General features: G+C 33.3%; 1 protein-coding gene across 2 annotated transcripts in view; it reads left to right on the top strand.

Moving 5' to 3' along the window:
• Window positions 1-20,377, top strand: part of LOC126965609 (peroxidase) — a 69,956-nt gene that overhangs the window by 28,665 nt on the left and 20,914 nt on the right. For both annotated transcript variants that reach the window (XM_050809272.1, XM_050809273.1), the window contains exons 2-3: window positions 11,294-11,468; window positions 17,448-17,495. In XM_050809272.1, coding sequence (XP_050665229.1) covers window positions 11,294-11,468; window positions 17,448-17,495 — 223 coding nt within the window. The remainder of the gene's footprint in view (window positions 1-11,293; window positions 11,469-17,447; window positions 17,496-20,377) is intronic.

Here is a 20,377-nt window from a genome sequence, read left to right as displayed (position 1 = left end):
TGTTACATATAAAAAAATAACATACATGTTCTTTTTAGTAAGTGCTATTGAAACTCACAATAATTTTACTTCGTGTCCATCGTATATCGATGAATTTATGTTTCTATAATCACCTATTTTGCTCTTATTATAACTTAAGTAATAGATTCGTCTTAATATATTTATAATTATCCAAATGTTTTGAGTTTTCTTTAATGTTAATTCCGCACGTGAAACGTTCCGCAAAATTCGACGTGTTTCGCCTCTACACGAGGCATCCTCAGGACATGTTGATTCGCCAAAATCTGGCACGAGACTGAAGGCCTGAGAGGCATCAATGTGGCTGTATTTATAAATACTTAATCAAATAACAAATCACCGTGTGCTAAAATGCTTTTACACAAGAAGTTAATAATATTTGTAATTATTAATTATTGTAAGACATTTCGTAAGAAAAAAAATTCTTCTTCTCGTTTTTACATGTTTCCTGATATTTGCCTACAAAACAATTTTTAGTACAACCTAGAAAAAAGCATTTATAAATACGAAGTGGTAGTTAAAAACTGTTTTTCACCAGGTTTTGTCAGTGTGGATAGAAGCTTTGCATACATTTAACAATAACAATAAGTAAAGATGTTTGTGTGATGTAAGTAATGTTATCTGATATTTTAACAGCAGTCTGTTATCAACATTATGAAGGTTGGTAAATAAAAACTCTTTTTAATTAAAACGATAATTCCCTAATGTTATTATGTTCTATCTTCTTTAGTGACTCGTTCTTGATTTTTGTTTAAACAAAAGTGGAGATGGGCTGGGCACATGATGCGAGATAAAGTGGGGAAATGGAGCAAAAGACTTACAGAATGGTACCCAAGAGATGGCAAATGAAACGAGGAAGACAGCATAAAAGGTGAGAAGATGAAATAAAATTGACCTACCTGAAATGGACCTATTAAGCAGGACGTAACTGGAAAAGACTTGCCCAAAACAGAAAAGAATGGAAATCGTTATAGGAGGCCGTTGCCAACTAACTGGAGAAGAGTTGCCCAAAACAGAAAAGAGTAAAAATCGTTGGAGGAGGCCTTTGCCAATCGGCACGCCGAACTAAGAGACATTTTATAGTTTATAGTTTAACATTCTTGGTTTTTCCAATGTTAATTGTTTTTAGTACGGAATAAAATGGCTTTATTATTATTATTATTATTATATTTTTTGTTTTACTTTATAATTATTATTGCCTATTAGGATTATTTTATGTCATTGACAAACTATTTACTTTTTTGTAAGGTTTTTATAAATCAGTTCATTTTGTCTCTTAGTTGGATAATGATTTCTTTAACACAAACTCCCCTTTATTTAAATTACTTTTGACCCAAGTCCTACTACGAATAAATTATAAATTTAAAAATAAATTACAAAACGGGTTTCGTGAAGTTGTAAGTTGTAGGTTTATGCTGAATTTGCATTTAATTTTGATATTATTAATGAGAATATAAACAAGACCCAGATCTAGAATGCAAATTTAAAAATTTCCATAGATACATAGTCATGTACTTATTCTTGTGAGGTAAATGTGTAAAAAAATGTATTTCATTTTATTCGTTTCAACTTATATAGAGGAGATCCGTTGGAGAAACAAAGTCATCGAAATAGCCCAAATGATTGCGAAACTGAAGTGGCTGTGGACACGGCACATAGCTCGACGGACAGATGGCCGGTGGGACTAAAAGTCATAGAATGGCGATCGTCATGGAGATCTTTGTGAGAGGCCTTTGTCCAGCAGTGGACGACTTCCGGCTGATGATGGAAGGCATAAAATGCAGCTATTTTCTCAAAATTGATTCCTTTAGAATTATTTTTGATGTCATTCCTAACACTACCACCGCTTCGGAAACAAATGAGAGAGAAGAAGCGGTGCCAAAACTCTCCAGCATTCTTTTTATGCGCTCTTTTTAATAAAATATAGATGACACGTACTCAATCGCTTATCAATATTAATAATTGTCAATCGTATTGTAAAGGCATAAATGGCATTTATTTTCTCAAATTTGATTCCTTTAGAATTCTTTTTGATGTCATTTCTAATAACTACTAGATACTACTACCGCTTCGGAAACAAATGGCGCTCTGAGAGAGAAGAAGTGGCGCAAGAAACTCTCCCAGCATTCTTTTTTTGCGCTCTTTTCAATAAAAATATACAATATTGTACAGTCATTTCTATCGCTATAAAATAATCACAATCTAGTCGCAGGCTGTCCGATCACTTAGATATTCAGCAGTGGAGTAATAGGATTTACGACAGAGCCATTTTTTTATAAAACATTTAAATTTATTTATAGATAATGCCTGAACAGTGGCTGGGACTTTATTATAGAAGTGTATACATTTACCCTTAAAGCTATTATGTATCTTATGAAGCCTACTAGAATTAGTTACAAGCAATCCCTTATTTCTAGTGTTACAAAAATGAAAATCACTATTAAGAGCAAAGTATTTTCAATAAACGTTCCAATAAATTCTAACCTCAAAACACATTGATACTTTATACTTTATGTAATACTAGCTGACCCGGCAAACGTTTTTTTGCCATATAAAGTATAATTCACGCGATTGTTTTATAAATAATAGCCTATGTGTTATTCAGGTGTGTAAGCTATATTATTGTAAAGTTTTATCAAAATCCATTCGGTAGTTTTTGCGTTAAAGAAGTACAAACATACATCCAGACATACAAACTTTCACATTTATAATATTAATAGGACTTGTCCAAGATGTTTCGCGAAACAGCTTAATGGTTTTCCTTACATTATAAAAGATTATGTTCAAGTACTGTATAGTATTCAGCTGTCTTTTATAACTATTAATTGCCAGAACCTAATGAATGGTAATACAATTCTATTGAACTTCCTGTGTATCAAGGTCTCAGCGACCGTGTCTGTCTCCTTGCGCAATGATTTCAGATAGTTTGCCTAAAACAACAATGTTAATCTTAATATTGTAATCGATTTTATTCATAAGTTCTTATTATCATAGCCACAGGCTGTTTATTTTATTAATATCGGTTGTTTACTCATAATACGAGTATACTATTATGATGATAAGGGACGAGACGAGCAGGACGTTCAGCCGATGGTAATTGATCCGCCCTGCCCATTCTAATGCAATGCCGCTCAGGAAAAACCTAAAAATTCTGGGCGATACTAAAATAATTGCGCTCGTCACCTTCAGACAGTAATTTCACTAGCTACGGCGCTCTTCAGACCGAAATACAATAATGAAATAGGCACCGTTGTGGTATCCATAATTTGACGACCTGTATAGCCGAGTGGTTAGCGAACCTACCTACTAAGCTAGAGGTCCCGGGTTCGAATCCCGGTAGGTGCAAGCATTTATATGATGAATATGGATGTTTGTTTCCGAGTCATAGATGTTTAAATGTATTTATGTATGTTTATATGAATTTATGTATGTTTAAGTAAGTATATTGTATTAAATATATCATTGTCTTGTAACCCATAACACAGGCTATATATGCTTAACTTGGGGCAAGATAATTTGCGTAAAAAAAGTATGTCAATGATCTATCCGGCATCCTGTTGCAAAGGTGCCTCCCACTGGTGCACATCAACAGATGTCTCAAAAGTATAACTGTGTTGAGATTATGCCTGTCAAATGACCCGCCCACGGGCTTTGATTATGAAAATAAAATAAAGCCTAATTTTGTAGATATTGCCACACAGGCCTGTCTCAGTCCCTGTTTAGGTATCGAAATCGTAAGTAAGCACGGCGGCCTCTACAGAGAGGCTCTTCAGTAAGGGCTCACGAGCAAGTAGTGAAGCACACGTGTCACGTCACGTCACTTTATTCACCCCTCCGACTGATCACTTAAAAAAAGGAGAAACATAAAAAACAAGGCCTATAAAAAGTCATTGCGATAGAAAATTATTTTTAAAGACTCTGAATCAATCTTATTTAAAGTAATTATAATGAAATTACCATTTATGATTATACCTATTTATTTCCTATTCTAAGTAGGTTTGACTATCACGTGGTCATCCGAGGCATGCTAACATGCATGCCTTGTAGTAATGCCATGCCATGCCTAATGTAGGTTTGACAATGAAAGAATATTGATGGGAATAGTAATGGGCAGGGCGTATCAATTACTATCAGTTGAAAGTCCTGCTCGTCTTGTCCCTTATTATCATAAAAAAACACTTGTAGTTAAGGGTGTGATCCAATTACAATACTAAAGCAAGTTATTAATTGGAACAATTAATATCACTTAAACAATAGTGAATAAGGAAATACATAATACATAAATATCGAAACACCATTTATCTATCCCTCTCACAAAACACCATCTGCAAACATATAATCGGGGTTGACTTCGAGAAGAGCATTAAGGCGTGGGACCGAGCCAACGGCCTTGAAAAATCGAGCGGAGCTAGGTTATCTCTCTCGCACAAGATCGCCATAGTTTCAATTCAGAATTAGAAGCATTTTTAATTTATTACAAACAATACATTTTTCTGTACATAAAAATATGTCATGTTAAATAGTATAGTATTGGTAAACAGTTAATAATTTTTCATTCAATTTTTATCTAGATTTAATGATTAGCATGGCTCCAACTGTAAGAAGTACTTTGGTGATTGATTGCAATGTCAATTAATGATAGAAATTTAAAGAAAAAAACAATGTTCTTCTCCTATTCTGTAGACACATAGTTATTTTTTGTAAACTTAAGAGCATTATATATTAACCCTTGAGAAATGGTTTCTATTTTGTGCAATTTTGGTGATGTCTTGGGACAGCCTTAAGAGCGGAGAGAGATTGCAATATAGTTATTTTGGTGCAAGTCAAAGTATATTTATCCAGAAGATAATATAATCTTCACAGCTCAGCATGCAAACCTATGATAACTTTGTGCGTAACTGTGATCTGCTGCGGCTTTCGCTCGAAGATCTCGAGGGAGTAGTACACTAATGTACCCAGAAGAAGAATTTCGTAGGATACATATAGGGGTACTACTCTTACATATGTTTGTAGAGGTACCTAAGAAATTGACACACACACACGGGTTGTTTATGTTTGGAGGAGACCACAAGGAACTTTAAGACATTTTACCAGTTAAAGTTAAACACAATTTACGTCGAAAACGTTGAACTTAAATTATAAGTTACCCTTTGAGGGTGTTTTAATTCAGGAATTATTTAGTAATTAATTTTCTATTTTAATCTATTTGGCATAAAAGGCTATTATTTTCTCAAAATTGAATCACATATAACAGAACTTAAGTTGACGTGTTTTAAAAAGAAACTATTTAATCTTCTATTGATAAAATCGTACTATTCCATAAAAGACTTCTTTTCAGATACAGCACTCAATTAACATTTTTTTTAAATATCATTTTACTTAATTTAATTACTTTTTACCAATTTCAATTATTATATGTTATTTCAAAATTTTCAATAATATTTGTTTGACTTGTTAGTAATTACAATTTGCACAGCATGAGGGCAAGGAATGAAGAACTTTTATTGTGATTTGTAACATCTATGTATACCCATGACTACAAATAAGTGATCTTATCTTATCTTATCTTAGAATTCCTTTTGATGTCATTTCTAATATACTAGATACTACTACCGCTTCGGAATTAAATGTCCCAGCATTTATTAATGAGCTCTTTTTAATTATTAAATTTATAAATAAAAGAAGAAAAATATTATAACCTTTGAATAAATTTGACTGAAATTTGCCCTTTACGTATTTGATGAGATCACAACAGAATTTCCAATTCAGTTATAACAAACTTCAATATAAATGTATCAGCAATTTGTATTGACTTACTAAAAGTTCCTATCTTTACTAAATAACCGTTATACTCGCCTGTTCAAATATTCGTAGCAATTTTGAAGCATTGATCTTATAATTAAGTCCAAGCTGATAAATTTATTATAGTTCTATTTGTACCTTGCATGCTGAAGAATGTAAGTTTGCAAGTTTGCTCAGTAGTTTATCACACCGGTGTGGTCAAACAAGTTACCAAAGTGGATGTAAATACTACGTAACAAGAGGTGGGACTCTCTAAGTAAAAATTGAAATTTAGTTAAGTCACGGGTCAGTAAAAAAAGAAGGACTCCGCGCCGTGATATTAGCAAATGAAGCACCGTTATGCTAGTGTGTGTGCGGTTACGGGGGATACTAGTTACACATTTTTTTCTCCCTTAAATAATCATATATGGCCACAATACTTATATAGTATCGTTTTTACACTTTTCACAACGCACGACGGCATTTTTAAAATATTTTATTGAGACGCAAACTGATCTGTCACAGACGATGACAATTTTCATAATGGCCGCCGTTAATCGGCTTTTTTTGGTGCTACACTGTTATGTAAGGTGACACGGTGTCCTTATTTTTTTACTAGTCCGTGTAGTTAAGTATGAAATGTGCAGTGATTTGATATAAGTTTGGGATAGTAGTAATTACAGTATTAAGATTGGCGACGACGTATAATCTGGCTAAGTTTGAAAGCGAACAATTGCTTAAAGCGTAGTGGATTTCGGCTATCTCCGTTTTTTACAAGATTATAACCGTCACCTGTCAATCTATCATGACTGCACGTTTCATACAATCGAGTGAATCGCTTCTTTCTTAGAGAATTTCGCTGGGCTGCAAATGACGGGTTAGCTTTTGTGGATTTTAGTAAGGTTTTTAACTCAATTCAGTACAACTCTATATGGCAACAACTGCCGGCTCAAGGTGTCCAAAATAAAAATATCTGGCTGATAAGAAACCTAAAGCAAGCAAAAAAATTATATAATGATAGAAAGGGGACATTTTATGTCATCTTTCAGAATTGCTGACGATACAGTCGTTTTTTAAATGTTGGGGTGTACTTAAAAGGGAAATTTAAAAGAGTTTAGGATAAAAAGTGAATGGATAAGCCTTACAAATGTAGAAAAGCTAATAGACACTAACCAATTACATGGAAACTTCTGGAGGTTTTAGGGACATTATCAGATCAGATCAGGGACAGTATCAGATTTAAATACTATAACAGAAGATACACAAATTATATTGGATAACAAAATTTATGAACGATGTGTGACTCGAAGCCGCGACCTCTCGCGTTCCGTGCGTACTCTCTTCCACTAAGCCAACCATTCGAGTGACATCACTATCATAAATCTCGATGCTTGTTCAACTCTCAGATTGTGGCTTCATCTACAGGATCTACGTTACAGTTGATAACCTGCTCAACAAAAATATTTACATATTAGGAAATTGACTTGTGATGTCGCTGTTTCAAATCTATACAATAAATAAAGCCACAACCTGAGAGTTGAACAAGACATATCAATATTTATGAACGTGACGTAACTCGAACAGTTGGCTCAGTGGAAGAGCGCTCGCACGGTACGCGATAGGTCGCTGGTCGAGTCCCACATTGTTCATAAATTTGTGTAATTAATCCTGGAGAATTAGTGAGGGTACTTTTAAATAAAACAACAAATTGTTTAAATAACAGAAGTTTATAATTCAAAAACATTCTATACTAAAACTGAAACTATTGTGGCAGTAATGTGCCACCACACATAAACTACGTGATATGTGGGCAGTAAACACGTTGCGACATAGAACCTCCGAGTTAAGCCTCACAATGGAAAGGATTTGTTGAAGCCTAGAGGCATTTCACTTCGGATTCTATTTCAACCAAAACATTTTTGGTTTTCTTTATATGTTTACTTAAGAACAAATTGTTATCAAGAGCATATCTAAGGGTATTTCAATATTTGATATTAATTCAGAGCTTTGATAAAGTTTTAATACGCCAATAATAAAACAAAGGTAATGAAATTATTGAACTTTCTTATCGTAATGCTTTTAGGTTGCATTATACGTATTACCAGTGGGAGGCTCCTTTGCACTGGATGCCGGCTAAATTATGGGTACCGCAACTGTGCCTTTTTCTGCCGTGAAGCAGTAATGTGTAAGCATTACTGTGTTCGGTCTGAAGAGCGCCGTAGCTAGTGAAATTACTGGGCAAATGAGACTCAACCCCTTATGTCTCTAGGTGACGAGCGCAATTGTAGTGCCGCTCAGCATTTTTGGGGTTTATTAAGGATCCTGAGCGGCACGGCATTGTAATGGGCAGGGCGTATTAATTAAAATCAGCTGAACGTCCTGCTCGTCTCGTCCCTTATTTTCATAAAAAAATATATATACGTACAATAATAAACAGACCGAAACACAGTAATGCTCATACATTACTGCTTCACGGCAGAAATGAGGCCCCTGAGTCTCCCCTGAATGCAGAATTTGCAATGACAATAAACCAAGCTCAAGCGTAGAAGCTTAAAAGGTTACCTTTGTGGAACTTCATGTCGTTCCCGAGTATCCAACCCGCAAAATCTTTAATATCTTAGCAAAGGATGGAATAACTAAGAAACGTCGTAAAAATGTAATAAAATAAGCAATTTATTAGTAGCCGCAGCAGTATGCATGTGTATAATTTGCACAGTAAAGTATAAGTCGCTGTAAAAAAATTAAAAATGCTGCCCAAAGTAACTGTTCAATACGGTCGAAGCCGATAGATAAAGCTAGTAAGCAAATAAAAATACGGCTAGGATAAATTATTGTATTAAGTTCGAATGGCTACCTTCTGGCTTCATCACCAGGTCGGTATTGTGGTAACACTTCAATAGAAGGCCTATTCACCTACGCCATAGTTTCTCAACCTTATTTTGCTCACCGCCCACGTTGAGAATATGTTTTTTTCTAGAGTATTTTCGTGTATTTTTTTGCCTTTTTAGACAATTTTTTTTAATCTACCTACGCCCCATCTGCGCCATTTCAATGCCCCCTAATTTTCTCTGGGTCTTCTACTGCCCCCCCGAAAGTCTGAAACGCCCACAAGGGGGCGTTATCGCCCACGTTGAGAACCTATGACCTAAGCGAATCGGCGGAATCTCTGACCCAGTACGGTGTAGATCGGCGCGATTTTGGCGTTCGCGCACTGTTCTGTCAATGCATATTATTTTACGTATAACAATAGATTGGTTATAATTAGGATGATTTGAGTGAATGTATCAGAAAGCTATTGAACCAAGTTATAAGAACGTGCAAAATAAACCATCTTATAAACGAAATAAGGGTTAGAGCTTGATGAAGGATTGGGTTCCGTACGGCACACTCGGTTTTGGTGTATCTGAAAAATCTAGTGCCGATTTGGGAAGTTTCATTAGTTTTTCACCAAAAAACCTCAGCTGATTTAAAGTGAGTGGCATCGAGTTTCTTACCACTTCTTCACATTAAACCTTTTCTAAGTGGTGGTCAAAAATTAAATTTATGAGATAACACAAATAAATGATTTGCGAATTTGATTTTGAATATCATCTCTTAGATTCAGTTAAATCGCCAAGTACATTTTGGATAGTATATTTCATGAGGCAAATGATTAAATGAATATGTGGTGCCAGTCATATACAACGAGATAGCGTGGCTAGCGAGATAGAGTGTTCCCAAACTAAAAAAAATGCAAATAAATTTTAAATTAAAAATGCGCTGTTGAATAGCATTGAATAACTCTCACTAACTGTTGTTCAATAGAACTCAAAATGCTAATTAGGATTGCTGCATGCTAATTTAGGATAGCTTATGTAAATAGTTTCTTTTTTCTCATAGTAATAAGTTTAAATAAAAGTTCTAATAAATTAAAAGTAAGTAGTAGTTAAGTATGTACACAACATTAAATGTTTTTAAGAGCAATAACTTGCCAACAAGTTATTAAAGTTTGGCAAGATATATCAATAAGTTAAGAAAGTACTTTTTACATTTAAAATAAATAAATTAAAAAAAATCTAGCAATCTGTGACTGTACCTCAACACTGAGATTTTTAATAATTATTTTTGTGTAAAGTTTTCCTTTTAGAAAAGATATCATCAGACATTTTGAAAATAGATAAATGTTATTATTTCCACGCCACTAGAAGTCAGACACTTCATACTAAGTAGGTTGTTTTTAGTGTGAAATTGGTTCTTCACTTCAGACGTGTTATTGATAACAAAAAGACAATGTTTAAAAGTATAGATAGGTTACCTAGACACCATTCGATGTTAATAAATGAGACACTAACGCACACACGAATAATTTAACATTGCAATAACACACTTCACTACGATTACACGTCAAAGAAAATATGCAAATATCGCAAGCGAAAATGCAATTATCGCAAGCGAAAAAGAGGTAACTCTAACTTGCTAATTGCTTTGTCGTTTGAATAGGGGAAACACAGAATAATTCATCAGATATAAGTTTTTACCATACACCGTGGTTTATGCCTAAAAAAATATTAAAAAAGAACAACCGACTTAAAAAAAAAATCCAAATCAATGGATATAATATGCACTAAAAGTATAAAAATAATTGCGTATTTTTATACAATATAATTCTAGTTACGATTATTGTTATTTTTGGAATCGGTGTCCTTCCGCCGCGACCCGCTCTCGCTTCCGCCTCCTCACAACTCAAGCACATCTCACCTATAACTATGTTTGTAGTTACAAATCTTGGATGACACGTTTGCTATGTTGTGGAATAGTGTTTTTGAAGTCGGTTGTTTTTTTGTTAAAATATTTTTAATTTTTTGATTTTTAGTGAATTTGAAGTACACTAAATAACAATTTGTCTAAATATGTGTAGATATACAAATTTGTTCAATGCAGCAATGAACGTAAGTGCTTTGCAATTTGATAAAAGAAAGTAAGAAATTCTGCCACAGATCGTCTTACTGTAAGTCGTTAAGGAATCCGATTGATCATCATATTCGACTACGACAATTAGTTAACCATAACTATGTTATGGTAGATGACTTAATATCCGGATAGCATAAAAAATATTCGGCCAAGTATCGTTAATTTGCTCTTATGAATTGAAGAGTTCCGTTACTTTGTCATCGATTCCGTAATCAGAACCTAACCAAACTCTCACCAAACTTTTACTCCTTTCCAATAAAAAATAATCATCGAAATCAGTTGGCGCCATATTGAGTTATTCGGAAATTTATCTTCCACTTTTATGGTTTTCTCATGGATGCCATTGTCAGATCTGGACCAAATTACAATTAAAATTCTGTCAACAACAAACGCGTGCATACCAAACTAAGACCAAAGGGGCCAATTGCCTCCATTGAGGCGATTCATCTTCGGCGCGCCAGTGACATATCTACCTCTTTTTATTAAATTTATTTATTATGTATAATTGTATTTTATGTTCATTTCATTATATTCTTTGTTACAGATACAATGTCGAAGCACCTAATACTTGTTTTAGCAACTTGCTTGTCTGTGCAAGGTGATTACAATGATTTATTCACGAATCCAACCGGAACATTCTATCAAGATCTTTCGCTTCAAAATAGAGCAAATGTACAAAATGGCGTACCGGCACAAAGATTGCCTGTAAATGGATTTGGGTAAGAATGCACCAGATTTATCTACAGTATGTCAAATGATTTATATATTTATAGTTTTTTAACAGTTTTATAGTATAGTATTAAAAATAACATATCTGTTACCCTTTGATTATCTATATATATAAAAATGAATTGCTGTTCGTTAGTCTCGCTAATACTCGTGAACGGCTGGACCGATTTGGCTAATTTTGGTCTTGAATTATTTGTGGAAGTCCAGGGAAGGTCTAAAAGGTGAATAAATAGGAAAATACTGCTAAATTAAATAAAAACAACAAATTTGTTTTTCCTTTGATGTGACCATACATAATTTCTATGAGAGAATTTACTGACGCACGGTTTGACAGTTCTGCTGTGAAACAATTTCATTACGACAGCAGGGTGCATATTTTACGAAGTATTTTTTGATTTTATGATATATTATTGACAAATTCATATAAAAACATTATTTTATTTATTATATACAGAACAACGTCTGTCGGGTCAGCTAGTATATAATAAAATTGTCTTAGATTAAGGATTGGTCTCCGCTACGCTTAAAATACCGCACAACCTAAGACAATAGCTTTTTTATTACGGCAACTATTAGATGCTTGTGTGCGTAGCATCTTGACACTCAATGGCATCATTCAAATTTTGTAACATACTTCGTGCTATTTTACATTGAAATTAATAAAATACAAAATACTTACTGATGATGTGTGATCCCTGTGTCTTTCTTATTTCTTGTAGTATTATTTATACAACATTTTGCTACGCAACCCGGCATTTTAGTTTCAATGATTAGCAAAGTTAAAAAGAACACGTCAACGTCACACATTGTTCGAGACTAGCTCGAGTACGCCCGCTTGGGCGTAGTATTAGTTGCCGCACTTTGCGACTACGCCTGCGGTTTCTAGTAGGAAAGCAGCTTAGAGCAATTCTTAATATAAGAAAGTTATTTAATAACGTAAGGATAAGTATATAAAAGTAGGTTTTTTATATTGTCTTTCGATAGATAAAATTTATGACATTTCCGAGCTATTTATGTCACTCAAACTACATAGATTGAGAGTGAATATCTTAACTATTCAACTAACAACAGATATTATAAAATTGAATTGAAATTGAAATATAAATAAAAGTTTTTCAAATTAAATTTATGCAACGACGAGCGGATCGAATTATCGACAATGAAGTCATCTAGATCGGCTTGATTCTGTGGCGTTTGTATAGATGTGGGTTCTCTCTGCATCTTTTACCGCATTTATCAAGAGGAGTTCTCAGAGGAGTTATTATTATTAATATTTCATTACCGAAAATTATGTCATAATTAGAAATTCCATCCCTAATATGACGCCTGGCATTTTGCAACCAAGACTCTATCGAAATTTTTTGTGGAATCTATTACCGGCTGCAGTATTCTCGACTCGATACGACTTAGATAACTTCAATCTTAAAGGCTGGCAACGCACCTCTTGACTTCTGGTGCCGAGTTGCCCATCGCGTGAGCCTCTTTTTAAAAGGAAAGTCAAAATATAATAGAAGGTCAAGTATGTTCATTTATAAACATTTGACTAAGAACTATTATGTTCTTCTGGATCTCTACTTTATGAATTTTATTTAGACTATCGGACCCGTATGACTACAATGGTAAGTTTTTAGTAAAGGTACCAATATTAATTATAATATTTGCTAGAGTAATTAATGACAGATCTAAGATCATTTATACGTCTAGATAGACTATGACAGCTGTGAAAACGTCGAAAAACATAGACTTTTGAACTAACCTCTATTTTGAGCAATTCACTCACACTAGCACAAAGTGTCATACAATTATACGCGAGTGTTAGACGTAGCTTATCACGCATACTAAACTAATATACCTGGCCTGTTTTTATCAGTTCACAGCAGGAGACTCTATCTAGGCGTATAAATTATCTAAGTGACAGATCATTTTCATTTAAGAGTCATGCGCCCTAGTTTACTTAATAAATTATATTAATATGATTCCAGTTTAATAGATATTTAGTATAGTTTAGTATCTAGAACGACTGGCCGAATAATACAAAATTAAGTCACGTATTCTCTATAAATATGGCAACATTTGCGCAAAACGAATAGGCAGACTATTGTGAAAGTCTTATACTTGATATAATTTGTTTTGTTGAATACAAATCTACTTAGTAAATAACTTTGCATGAGTCATGTTACTAACTATGTTCTTACTGAATTGTAAATAATTTTGTCTGGAACGAGCTCTTTATCGAGAGGCGCTACCTCCACGAGCGAGGATCACTATTAGTGGATAATCTCAACGAACCGACAATTATCCCCTCAGTTTATTGACACAATTCGCTACGAAATATCCGCGGGACTGCAACGATCCGTTCTGCAATTGCTTTGTTTAAAATAGTTCAATTGACAGTGCGATAACAGCGCTCTCGTTTCGCGCGTGTTAGAATAACTACCAGAAATAGAGTGTAGACAATAGAAATAACAAGTAAAGCGAATATGAAAATAATCTTAAGATATAAACTTTATATTCAAGTAAATCATCAAAATTTTAGGAATATATTTATTACGTCTTGAAGCTACATCAGTTCGTAAAGAACTGACAAGAAACTCTCAGTCCATCTTTTAAATTATATAACAACATTTTATATAGAATAATCTATGTACAACATACATCCAACAATTTGTGGAATCTTTAATAAATTTTACTTATATTAAAATAACAAAATAACACTTACTAGCCTCATTTAATTATTACAAGGGGTGACATAGATTATTAATAGATACTCTAAAGGATAAAAATAACTGAATAGTAGAAATTAATGAATAACTATTATTATTATAATAGTTTGGTACTTAACAATTACGTTTCCATCCTTACCATTAGCCTTGCTTGCTTTCCTATGCTGTCCCAACCGAAACCTTAGTAGACTCAGGTTGGCAGTCCTAGCTCGAACAGCCAATCAGGAAAAAGCTCCTATTGGTTGTATTAGCTTTAAAATACAAATAAGCTACTTTATAGTTTTCAGATGTCAAAACTTTACTCTTTTAACTTTGAATTATTTACATTAGGTTTTATACAGTGTTATTTACTTCTTTACGGTTATTAAATAATAACATGAAAGCCTAAAAGCTTAATAATCTAACACGCTCGATGATACGTTATATATTTTTGACGTATTCAGCATAAGAGTTTAAAGAAAAGTAGTATAAATATAATAACATTCGCTCGTGGAGATGATGTGGAAATTTGATTAAAACATTTCTTTTTAATTTTTATTTATTTTATTTTATTTTATTAAGAAAACCAACAGCATATTACAAATTAGATAAATAACTAATAATATTTTACAATAATAATGCCAATAACAGGTTTCCCTTGTATTATATTAGATTAAATTACGGTTTCCGAAAAATTTCAACATGGTGCGATACCTACTAAATAAAAATGAGATTTATTTTGAAATTATGTAGGTCGTTTCATTACATAAAAAAAACTGCTACTAAATATATACATAATTGGTAATACATAGATATGTATACTATATGTGGTAAAGTAAATAAACACATTAACATATGTTAGTGCATCAGTTACTTAGATGTATCATTGAAAGTAGCTATGAGTTCTGATTTGAATTTAGATTTATTTATGGTTAAAAGATCTACGTGACTGAAGGTTGTGTTGTAAGTAGTTTGTATAGTGTAGTGGTTCATATAGTAGATTCGTGTGCCTCGTGCGTGTTGACGGTGTACAGTATGATATTTTAGAGATCAATTTATCACAGTCGACAAAGCTGTTCACAATATCAAATAGTAGGCTCATATCAAGTAAAATGCGTCTCTGCTCCAACGTTAAAGGCACATAATTCTTAAAGTTTCATAGGAGAAAATAAGCCCGTGGGTCAGGTGGTGGTAACTTATCAGAGCTGTCCATGTTCTGTTGCAACCAGACCTCTCTTGCAGCCCATTGCCAATTTAAAGACAATCCTTATAGAGGTATACCTGTATTATTGGAAAGGCTAAATACGCTATGTTTGAAAACTACGTGAAGTCATAATGCCATTTCGACTTCGAAAGCAACAAATAAATATAAAAAACAAAATTATATTAGTACAGATTGGTCTTTATACAATATTCATAACATAACGTAACCAAGAGGTTTAATTTGGATTTGTTCAGAAACAGTAAAACATTAATATATTAACGTCCTTTCAAATTATCTTGGGATATGGATATACCAGAGAACAAACCAATAATATGCAAAATTTTGACTATATTGCTGAAAACACCGTCAATACAATGATTTCTGAAGTTTTCAAAATGTCAGGCAGCCCTATAAATAAACACAGTAGACGGTATCGGCCTTACAAATAGACTTGGTATAAAGTTATACCTAAGAATAAACAAAGAATATGCAAAATGTTTACAAATATACATTTTGCATATGTTTGGTTTTTCAGACTCATTTAGTTTCCCGCGTTTATTTGCAAAACTGCTTGACATTTGGAAATCTTCAGAATTATCATTATGTTAACATTTTTGTCAGTGATATTGTCAACATTTTGCATATTCTTGGTTTATTCCCAGTTATAACTTTATACCATTATTATTTGTAAGACCGTAAATGTCGAAATAGTCTAATCATATGCCAAACGTCAATTTGTAAACATTTTACATATTCTTGGTTTATTCTCAAGTCTAACTTTAAACCAAGTTTATTTGTGAGGCCCTAAAAATGTGTGTTTGCTCTGAAATGACACAATCTTGTATTTATATCATGATTCTCTAACCGTAACATATTGTGATAACTGGTGAAAATGTAGGTTTAAGTCAATAATAAAGCAAAAATTAAAATTTACAGAAACGATGTCTGTCTATGCTCTGACTAATAATGAGTTAAATAACGTTATTTAAAAATGTCTCGTTAATTATGTAAATGTAGTATTTTCTTTGATTAGCGCGAGATTTAAATAAAAAACTTTTTAAAGGAATAAAACTCGTGTAATTGTAACTGTGCTCCTACATTACATTTTTATTACTTTTTTATTTAACCCGACGTTTCAAAGCCTTCCCAGATCTCGTTTTCAGGGGGACTGCAGATGAAATGAGTCAAAGATAGTATTTGTCATAGTTGTCATTATGAAGTTTAGCGCCATTTATTGGCTCGGAAGTGGTACTTGCTATAGACAGATTGTGCCAAAAACCATCTGTCTACAGTAAATACCAAATTTAATTTAAAAACACAGTAACACACGCGCTTTAACCCTTTAACGGCCGTTCCCAATATTCAGTCTATCTCCGGTTGTGGCCTACTTGAGATAAAAATCGTATCTATCGTTTACCTTTCTGTCTCTACAAAATTATCGACGGTACCTCACCTTATCCGTACACGCTGTCTGTCAATTCGAGTTTGTATGGAGGTTGCATTTCACACATCCCAATATAGGGCAATAAGAATGACTTATCGGGTATATTGGGACAGCTTCAGATTATTGACAGCTAATTTCTGACAGTAGAAGGGAGTAATTTATCTTTATCTGTGGATAGTATATTGGGAACGGCCGTTAAAGTGTTTTATTTAAATATTATGTAAATCTAATTATCATCAGAATACTAATACAACATTTACAAGGGTGTTAATGATGCTATGATGATTTTATATATTACATATTATATTGTAATTTAAATGATTTTTAAATCGGTGTAAATGTCAATGTTGATATTATAAAAGAGTGGAAATGAGTTTCTTGCTACTTCTTCTCATTAGCTCAACCCTTTTGAAAGTAGCGGTAGATTCAATAAGAATTTTTTTTTGACATTCATAAGTGTCATTTCCGTGACCTACGTGAATAAACTGATTTTGATTTGATTTGATTTGCTAAGAGCACTTTCAGGCATCGTTTGCGTCCCTCTGTGTGTATCATAATAATATGATTGTGTTAATAACTATATGTTGCACTGACCCTACTTGCACCGATCTGTTAACAGAGACGTAAGGGGTTCTATTCCTGTTCTTCACACAGAAGATGTCACAAGGTTAGTATGAAATGGTATAACATTATTTAACCTAATTATTGTACATACAATTCTGTGGTCTAGTGCTAAAACAGCCAATATAAATTTTTGCTCTTAATATGACATTAAATATATAATTTTGTTTATATTATAGATAACATCTTAATTGTTACTGGGACTTTATTATAAATATATGTACCCTTGGAGTAAGCTTGTATCTAATGAAGACCGTAATAAGCAATTCCTTATTTTCTAGTGTTATAACAATAACTTAAGTCCTTGACCCTTTTAGCATCAGACCACAGAATTTATTTTTTTAAGAACCGTTAATAAGTTCTTTATGTGCCAGTGATGATATTTGCACGGATACAATCACTAACTATTACGTTTGAATAACTATAATCACTACATAATAAAATAAAACAAAGTCCTCCGCCGCGTCTGTCTGTCTGTTCGCGATAAACTTAAAAACTACTGCACCGAACTCCATTCTGTTTTCATTAATTGATAGCGTGATTGTTGAGGAAGTTTTTAGTATTTCATTTGCTAGGTTTTTATATACATTTTTGTACATACATTAACGAAATTTGCTAGAGGTATCGGAAAAAATAAGCCCTCTGGGACATTTAAACAATAATGCTGTCTTTACCTTTGTCAAAACCCTGTGAGTTAAAATAAAATAATGTATAGAATTTTCTTTCTTTTAAAGGTCTACAGAAAAGTCCGCGAGGGCATATGTCTCTCTCTTAAAGATAACATACTATACCCCATATAATACTTTTAAAAAATTGGCAATTATAAATCCGATGGCCTTTAGACTACATTATTCCCGAATTCTTACATCATATTTTTCTTTCTAATGACGGAACAGCGTTCTGTCGAGTCAGCTAGTTTCAAACTATGGTATATATATACCTACGGTATATATAAATGGTACCACAACGGCGCCTATTTCTGCCGTGAAGCAGTAATGTGTTATTGTGTTTCGGTCTGAAGGGCGCCGTAGCTAGTGAAATTACTGGGCAAATGAGACTTAGCATCTAATGTCTCAAGGTGACGAGCGCAGTTGTAGTGCCGCACAGAATTGTTGGGTCTTTAAAAATTCTGATCGGCACTGCGTTGTAATGCAGGGCGTATCAATTACCATCTGCTGAACGGCCTGCTCGTCTCGTCCCTTACTTTCATAAAAAAAAGGAAGTCACCCAGTTTTCGTCCAACCATAATGCACAAAATTCTAAATATCACACGTATTTACGGGTTTCCATGGAAGAGATATAATATTTCTCGTATATAATATTATTGCAAATCGAATTTTTCTTTAAATATTGTAAATTGTAAAAAAAAAATTGGTCACAATTTCTTTGTGTATGTGACATGTGGCCATTTGACATTTGACATTTATAGCAAAGTTCATGGCCCTACGCCTTATAGTTCCACAGATATCAGTCAATTTTATTCAGGCGAGGTGTCCCCGAAGTCATATGTAACGCGGGGGCCACTGAATATCAGCGTTGCAACACGTTTGTGTTGTAACACATGCTGAGTGGCTCCTTTTTTAAACATCACACGTTTTTATATTATTATTTTTTTATATTTTTAAATTGTTTCATTTTTGTTATTTGTGTGTGGGTGTTTAATAAATAAATATTTTTCTTTCTTTCTTTCTCATCATCATGATGAGTCTATGTAGGTGGAATTCTATTATATATTGAAATATATTGACGCAAATAACAGGGAGCCAATTTGGTTTTAGGAATACAACCGCTGGATCCACCAATAGAAAATAAGATTAGTTATGAAAAGCAGTACAAAAAACATATAAATGCTTTTTATTTTAATTTATTTGTGTAAACATGTATTTTTTGTAAAAGATAGATATATGGTATCGCCTTAGACCATTTACGGCCGTTCCCAATGTACTATCTACAGATAGAGATAAATTACTTATTTCTACTGTCAGTAATTAGCTGTCAATAATCTGATGCTGTCCCAATATACCCGATAAGTCATTCTTATCTGCTTGCATTGGGTCGCGTGAATTGCAATTTCCATACAAACTTCTATCGCTGGTAAGTTATACGTCGTCCCATTGACAGTCAGCGTATACGGATAAGGTGAGTTACCGTCAATAAGTTTATTGGGACAGAAAAGTCAGCGATAGTTACGATTTTTATCTCCAGTACGAGATAGATTGAATATTGGGAACGGCCTTTATACGTCTAGATTATGACAGCTGTGAAAACGTCGAAAAAATCGAGTTTAGTACTAACCTCTATTTTAAGTAATTCACGCACACATACAAATCGCGAGTTTAAGACGTAGCTTGTCACGCACACTTTACTAATATTCCTAGCCTGTTTTTTTTAGATTCAATTGAAGCCTATATTTATGTAGTACATAGCAATTATATATATGAGTCGATAGCTCGCATAGACATCGCATGGGGTTATAATAGCTTGGGTGATTTGTTTAACGAATTATAAAACAAATACACTTTTATGTCGTAAGTCTTAATAATTTGGCTCTCATAAAAAGATGTTTTTCAAATCAAAGTACAGAGGAAATACCTACTTAGCTTTATTCAAATTCAAATTCAAATATTTTAAATCAAAATAGGATGTGATATCACTTATTGAAACTCAAAAACTACCACCCGTTCCAAAAAGAATGCCACAGACCTGAGAAGAATGGGCGTAACAAACTCAACTGGCTTTTTTTCATAAAAAAATATGTTTACAAAGTAATATTGTACAATTAAACTTATTATTTAATAGCCTGAGTCGCGGTCACTCCATTCTCAATATGTGGCATCATCAAGAAAGTCATTTATGCTATAGTAACCTTTACCACTCAAACGTTTCTTAACAATTCTTTTGAATATCTTAATACTGTTATTGTGTATT

The sequence above is a fragment of the Leptidea sinapis genome, chromosome 8, assembly GCF_905404315.1.
Source record: "Leptidea sinapis chromosome 8, ilLepSina1.1, whole genome shotgun sequence".
NCBI lineage: Eukaryota > Metazoa > Arthropoda > Insecta > Lepidoptera > Pieridae > Leptidea > Leptidea sinapis.
This window is presented reverse-complemented; position numbering and strand designations above follow the sequence as displayed.